The sequence below is a fragment of the Notothenia coriiceps genome, unplaced genomic scaffold (genome assembly GCF_000735185.1).
Source record: "Notothenia coriiceps isolate Sejong01 unplaced genomic scaffold, NC01 NC01_scaffold00036401, whole genome shotgun sequence".
In the NCBI taxonomy this organism is placed as follows: Eukaryota; Metazoa; Chordata; class Actinopteri; order Perciformes; family Nototheniidae; genus Notothenia; species Notothenia coriiceps.
In genome coordinates this window covers 249,554-256,621 of record NW_011369102.1, presented here as the reverse complement: position 1 = coordinate 256,621, position 7,068 = coordinate 249,554, and the positions used below count along the sequence as shown (strand labels likewise).

General features: G+C 41.7%; 2 protein-coding genes across 2 annotated transcripts in view; both read right to left on the bottom strand.

Moving 5' to 3' along the window:
• Positions 1–222: 222 nt before the first annotated feature.
• LOC104963774 (zinc finger protein 595-like) lies at positions 223–3,209 on the bottom strand. The gene is made up of 5 exons (XM_010792415.1): positions 3,143–3,209; positions 2,558–2,689; positions 2,364–2,479; positions 1,517–1,660; positions 223–1,417 (listed from the first exon to the last, which is right to left on the bottom strand). The coding sequence occupies exons 2-5, from the start codon at positions 2,655–2,657 to the stop codon at positions 686–688; spliced, it is 1,092 nt and encodes a 363-aa protein (XP_010790717.1). The 5' UTR covers positions 2,658–2,689; positions 3,143–3,209; the 3' UTR covers positions 223–685.
• Positions 3,210–4,347: 1,138 nt separating this feature from the next.
• The window catches only part of ndufv1 (NADH:ubiquinone oxidoreductase core subunit V1), an 18,955-nt gene continuing 16,234 nt past the window's right edge, over positions 4,348–7,068 (bottom strand). The window contains exons 8-11 of the mRNA XM_010792414.1: positions 6,024–6,190; positions 5,855–5,936; positions 5,031–5,176; positions 4,348–4,635 (exon numbers count right to left, since the gene is read on the bottom strand). Coding sequence (XP_010790716.1) covers positions 4,525–4,635; positions 5,031–5,176; positions 5,855–5,936; positions 6,024–6,190 — 506 coding nt within the window. The 3' untranslated portion in view covers positions 4,348–4,524. The remainder of the gene's footprint in view (positions 4,636–5,030; positions 5,177–5,854; positions 5,937–6,023; positions 6,191–7,068) is intronic.

The window sequence follows — 7,068 nt, the reverse complement described above, 5'->3', positions numbered from 1 at the left end:
TAAGCGTTAAAAAAGCGGGAGGCGCCAAAAAGCGACTAATTTGCATCATTGACACACACACACACACACACACACACACACACACACACACACACACACACACACACACACTTTCTCTCTCTCTCAAACACAAGCACACACACACACCCACCCACTAACACACACACACACACACACACACACACACACACACACACACACAAAACAGAAACAAAACGATTGTATAATGCAACAATTATTTACTTTTGGAAAGAGAAAAGACTTGCAGATTACATTATTGAAGTCCCTTAGTACAGAAATGTATACAGTGCCCATGTATCGGATTGTATGATGTTTAGGATTTACATTCTCTGTGTAATTGTCACCTTTATGTGAACATACTGAAAATAGTCAATTTAAATAAAAAAACATTCCAAACTTGAGGGAAAATGTACTAGTTGGTCTACATGAATACAAAAAAAACATTTCAGTTACAATAGACAGCAAAAAGAGCCTTGTTACACAAGCTTGTATTGGACATATATCATAGTTATGTATAGATCAGAGGAGCGTTTTACTCACAAGTGCAGGATGTTTTTCTAAAAGCACTTGAAAAACAGCATTGCAGGAACAATCTCCATAAATGATGTGTTGCATAACTGCTTCAAAAACTCTCATCCTTAAACATTAACATACAAATGCTCTGCTAAATAGGATGCAGTACACCCTGAATGATGTCATTTCCCATATAATATCTTTGTTCTGCTGCCTCCTCTCCTTCAGTGTGGGTGTCCTGGTGGGTCGTCAGGGTGCTCTCTTGTTCAAAGCTCTCTCCACAGGTGGGGCAGGTGTACCCAGGGTGGTGATCCCTGGCCATGTGAGCTTTTAGCTGCTCAGGCCGAGCGTAGCTCTCTTCACACTCTGAGCATGTGTGAGCATTGCCAGAGGGAGGCCCATGTGCTTCACTTTTGTGCGCCCGCAGGGCTGCAACAGAAGGGAATATTAGGTCACAATTTGCCTCGGAACAAGGAATCTTGAGCTCCGGTTGCAGCTCAGTAGAGGGGCAATCCTCTGTTGAAGAGTCATTGTCTTCTTCGCATTCCCTTGCTTCCTCTTCTTGTTTGATCTTCTTGCTCTCAACCATCTCTCCTTGAGTAGCGTTCTTGGGTTTTCGACCACGTTTTTTGGCTTGCGGCTTCACGTCACAATTTATATCATTGGCAAATCTCTCTTGATGCTCCAGGAGCTCTTCTTCTGTCAGGAAACCACTACTACATTTGCAGCATTGATAGGTGTGGATGTCATCAGCCACCATGGGGTTCTGAGGGTGCACTGCCAGGCGATGGTTGCGAAGCCGTGAAGGGCTGGGGAACAAGGCGCCACAGTCTCGGCAGGGACAGCGTCGTTCGATGCAGTCATGTCGTCTGTGTTTGTTCAGCTGAAACACATTAACCATTCGTCATACACAATCAACAACTATTTTATCAGTTCCCAAGCACAAGAAAATTGGTTAACATGTGGCCAGCTGCATCCTCACCTCAGTGAAGGTAAAGAAGTTCTTCTGGCAGTATGCACAAAGGAAGGGTTTCTCCTCTGTGCTGTGTGTGGCCTGGTGTTGGCTGAGCTCCTCAGAGAAGGGGAAGCTCTTGTCACACTTATAGCAAGTAAAGACTGTATCGGTCTGCAAAATGATGAGAAGAAAAGGTGTAATCAATCACAAATCAAAGCTTGATTCAGCAGTTTTATAAAAAAAGAAAAGAAATGGGCTAATCTTGAAGAAAATCATTTTTTTTTTTCAGATATTCTCAAAACAAGTTACATCATCACTCCCAAAATGACATTGTGTAGAAAAAAAGACACAATTATGAACAATATCTGCACAGCCTGATTGACAAATCAGCATGGCCAATATTGGCATATTGGTATAAATCCATGTGCCAGGGGGTAAGATCATGTCTCAAAGTAATTTGTTGTATAAGGAATAGTATTCAAAATAATATAATATAGCACTGCAGCAATGTTAGCTTTTTATATGCTATCATTCCTTTCATTCCTCCATCATTACAACTATTTCTTTTTAAAAAAAATCATTTTTCAAAAAGCCAGTACAAAAGAGTGTTGCAAAGAACATCATGAAGTCATATATCAGTGCAAAGCTTAGACTGTAATCAATCCAGCAGTAACTGTGGACAACATGATTTGAACTTTGACGCTGCAAAAGAAGCACATGTGCTGCACATATTCTTATCATTTATTAATTGTAATAATTGTGAGCAATTTTAGAGAGAATGTTCAAAATATTGCATTGGAAATTCGCATTTTCAGTTTTTCTCATATTCAATGGAAGAGAAGATAATGGACATGTTTCTCAGTCTTTTCCCTACCTGCTGTAGGTGCTGCTTGTACTGGTCCCGATGACTCTTCCTCATGTGTCTCTCCTTTGCTTTGGAATTAGTGAAGGTGATGAAGCACTGAAAGCACTGTAGACTCTCATGCTGATCTGTATCCCAACGAAATGAATTAGGTTAACTGGCAGCCTCTTATCGAGTATGAACTGTGCAATTAAATGTTATCTTACAGGACTGCAGAGGGGCGACCACGGGCTCAGACTTGATCTCCGCTGAGGTGGATCTATTGTCACTGCCAACGGCGACTTGCTCTATCTTCAACATTGCCATGCTTCTTTCAGACACAACTCTGTCACATGTAGCTGTAACATAGGAACACTCAGCAGTGGTTTCCACAACGAACATGCATTCTTCATGTAACATAACAGCAAATGACTGCAGTGAGGCTAGCGTGGAGATAACCCGCGTTGAGGTATCATCGGGATGCTTCACATTGTTATTTAATTACTGGAGAGTGGGAACATTTCTACATTTGAAATATGTTGTAAACTAGATACAAATCTAATGAGGAGCTGCGTTTTCGTGGTATACAATAAAGACGAAAAAAATAGCTAACAGTGGCTATTGACAGGACAGAGGCATGGTTACTGATACCACTGAAAACGAGACGGTTGTGCTAATATATTTTCAATAGTGCCGCCATGTGCATACTTTCGCGTGTAAATTACAATTTGAAAGCTGCAGAAATATGATAAATTGTGTATAATTTTGAAATAAGTCTTTGTAAACAATTCAAAAAGGCATCTATTTCTTACCGCAAGATACATCCACCGAGATGAAGCAGCAGTGAGTGTTCTGCCCCAGTCACGTGAGGTGGATGTGGCTGCCGACCACGGAGCTATCGCGAGATTTTCAAATTGTAGTTTTAGGTTTGTAGAGTGTCTTTTAATCGAGTTACAGTATTTTATACATTAAGATAAGATAAGAAGTACTTTATTGATCCCAATTTGGGAAATGTTTGTGTTGCAGCAGCATAAAAAGACATGGCATTGTACAATAAAAATTAAAAGACTAGAAATAAACAAGAAACCAGGAAATATACATGTTGAATTACAAAATGTACAGTAATGTAAAGCAAGTTATTATAAATACATGTATGTGAGGCATGGAATATTAAAAGTTAAATTGAACACAAATGTAAAATGTACAGTGTGTGCCAGCAAGAGGTGATTTGTTATATTGAGTTATTGCAGTGGGCAGGGATGTTTTCCTGTATCGGTCCTTTTGACAGCGGAGCTGCAGCAGTCTGTTGGAGAAGGAGCTCCTGTCTGTCCAGCTGCCGGTGGAGAGGATGGGCGGGGTTATCTATGATGGACAACAGCCTGTTCAGTGTCCTCCAATCCACCACAGCTTCAAAGGGGTCCAGTTTAATGCCGATGACAGACCCAGCTTTCCTGATCAGTTTATTGGTTCTGCTGGTGTCCCCGGCTCTGATGCTGCCCCCCCAGCAGACCGCAGCAAAGAAGAGTGCACTGGCAACAACAGACTGGTAGAAGATCTTGAACATCTTGCTGCACACGTTGAAGGATCTCAGCTTCCTCAGAAAATAGAGTCTGCTCATCCCCTTCTTGTACACAGCGTCAGTGTTGATCCTCCAGTTCAGTCCACCATCTAAGTGCACCCCCAGGTACTTGAAATCCTCCACAACAGCTTCAAGACAGTTTCAAGACATATTTATAAGTGTTTACCCCTGGTTGTGTTGAACATCTGTAACTTAATACATATTAAGTGTGTGCTGTTCTGTTCATTTGTAAACATTGAAAACAAGCGAAAAGGGAGCTAAGGAATACCAAAAAACATTTATATTACAACTCTGGTGCTTTAGTTTTTGGTGGGAATAATTATAAAAAAAAACTGTTTACTGAAATTACTTGAGTTAAGGAGGTTTCTAATTTCCACAATATTATACAAGTAAAACATTTTTTTAATACCCTAAAAATTACAAAGACACAAAGTCTAGTTTAAGGTTCATAGAATTTTATTGGTATTTTCACCACACAAGGCAGACACATCAATGCAAAATGTGATGAGGTGATAAGACGGCACATTATCGCTTTAAATAGTTTGTGAATTACAGAAGCACAGGGTTAAGGGCAAAAAAGGCAAAATAATGAGCTAAAGGAGTTATAGGAGCAATTTAAGCTCTGGCCTGCTGCTGCTGCTGCTGCTGCTGCTGCTGCTGCTGCTGCTGTTGCTGGTGTTCAGCAATTCGGCTTTCCATCACAGGCCTGAAGTGCCTGATCAATCCCTGAGAACAAGGTAAAGAGCAACAAAGGAAGAAAGTAAATTAATAAAGAAGAACAAGAACAGCTCTACAACAAATATGTCAGTTTATTTACAAAAAACTGTGCAAGTCTTAATTCCTAAGTGTTAAAAGTTGAATGTTCAGCTTGAAAATAAAAAGACACATGACAGAGGCACTCCTGTTTACATATATATTGACATATTCAGTTTTTGTTAATTCAATAGTAATTTTGTCTGCTGTCAATAGGGATGATTTTCAATGTATTACAATTCAATTTAATAACACCAAATACTGCAGCCTGCAAAAGGTCAACCTATTAATATCCCTAGAGTCCCACATTGAATCCATCAATGATCGTCTTAGCATGCCCTTTGCATTATGACAGTAAATGTGTTTACCTGCACTGGCCAAGCCGCACCATCTCCCAGGGCACAGATAGTGTGTCCCTCAATCTGCTTACTGAGCTCCCAAATCATGTCGATCTCTGCTGGCCGTGCATTACCACTCACAAAACGCCACATCATGTTATTCATCCAGTCCACTCCTACAGACACACACACACGAAAGAGACATTTAGAAGTTTGTTGATGGTATTAAAAGACATTGGTGACAACTAATGTGTGTCATTTCAAAGTGGTAGTTCAGATTTTCTTAATAAGGGTTTTTGTGAATAGAAGTGTGCATGGCCTCAGTTTGGAGAAACAGATGGGATTATGGGCACAGAAGCTAATCAATGTACTGTACTTCTGTGGAAAGGTAGTAGTTAAATGTATTTTAACCACCTAAAAACATTTTTATTTATTTATTCATAGATCACAGAAGTTACTGTGCTACTACCACTGCCTCAATCTGGTGGTTTGTTTGTGTTACTCTATGACGATAGGGATACAAGTGCTGGATCAGATCCATCATAGGCACAAAATAACACCAACAAATCAGATAGATTCAGTGGAAGTTCAGAACATCCTGTTTTCTGCAATGTGAAGTTACAGTTTAAAAAAAAAAAGGAGTCTGATGGGTTTGGAAAACATAGACAACAGCGTCAGTTCCCCGTCGGACAAGCACCATCCAGCGGCAAGGTAAGCAGTGAAAATATTAAACATATACCATACCCTTGAAAAGATAATAATTTAGGTAGATGGGACTTTCTTTTAGTTGGTTGCGTATGGATAAGTGCCACATACAGCCATACTTCGAAAATCTGAACTGGCACAGCACTTACCTTCTCTGCAGGGCGTGCACTGGCCACAGCTCTCATGCTTGTAGAACTCAATCAGGCGGGCGATAGCTCTAATGATGTCAGTCTGGAAAAAACAAAGCACCCAATGTAAGAGATGTTTGATGATTTCTTTATGCATGATGTATTATGTAGCGGAGTTGAAAAAACGTACAGATTTGTCCATAACGATGATTGCAGCGGTGCCCAGGCCAGTCTGAGCCTGGAGGAGACCGTCAAAGTCCATCAGCACCTCTGCACAGACGTCCTTGGGAATAAGGGGGGTGGAGGAGCCACCGGGGATAACAGCTAGCAGGTTGTCCCAACCTCCACGCACACCACCTACCAGACGGATGGTCGTAAAAAAAACGTTTAAAACTGAGTGTGTTTACTTTAAGCCATCTTAATCATTTTGTAGTAGGACCCCATCAATGCAGATAAACCAATTATGCATTTAAGTTTAACTTTCAAATGTTTACAACCAAAATCTAACTTATGTCATTAAAGAGATCTCAATAATATGAGTCAAGTAGGATCATTGATACATTTTGTGTCATATTTAGCGTTAAACACTCGACCATCGTTCCTGTCCCCAAAAAGACAAAAATCACCAGCCTCAACGACTACCGCCCAGTAGCACTCACCTCCATCATAATGAAGTGCTTTGAGCGGTTAGTCAAATCATTCATCACCTCCTCCCTCCCTGACTCTCTGGACCCCCTGCAGTTTGCCTACAGAGCAAACAGGTCCACAGACGACGCCATAGCCCTCACCATCCACACTGCCCTCTCACACCTGGACCAGAGGAACACATATGTGAGAATGCTGTTCATTGATTACAGTTCAGCATTCAATACCATTGTGCCCTCCAAGCTGGTCATCAAGCTCAGAGACCTCCGGCTCAACAGCGCCCTATGTGACTGGATCCTGAACTTCCTGACGGGCAGACCCCAGGCAGTGCGGGTGGGAAACATCACATCCTCCACCCTGATCCTCAACACCGGAGCCCCTCAAGGCTGCGTGCTCAGCCCTCTCCTCTACTCCCTGTTCACTCACGACTGCGTGGCCAGACACAGCTCCAACACCATCGTGAAGTTTGCTGACGACACGACCGTCGTCGGCCAGATCACAGACGGCGACGAGACGGCGTACAGAGAGGAGGTCGGAAACCTGACATCTTGGTGCCAGGATAACAACCTCCATCTCAACGTCAGCAAAAC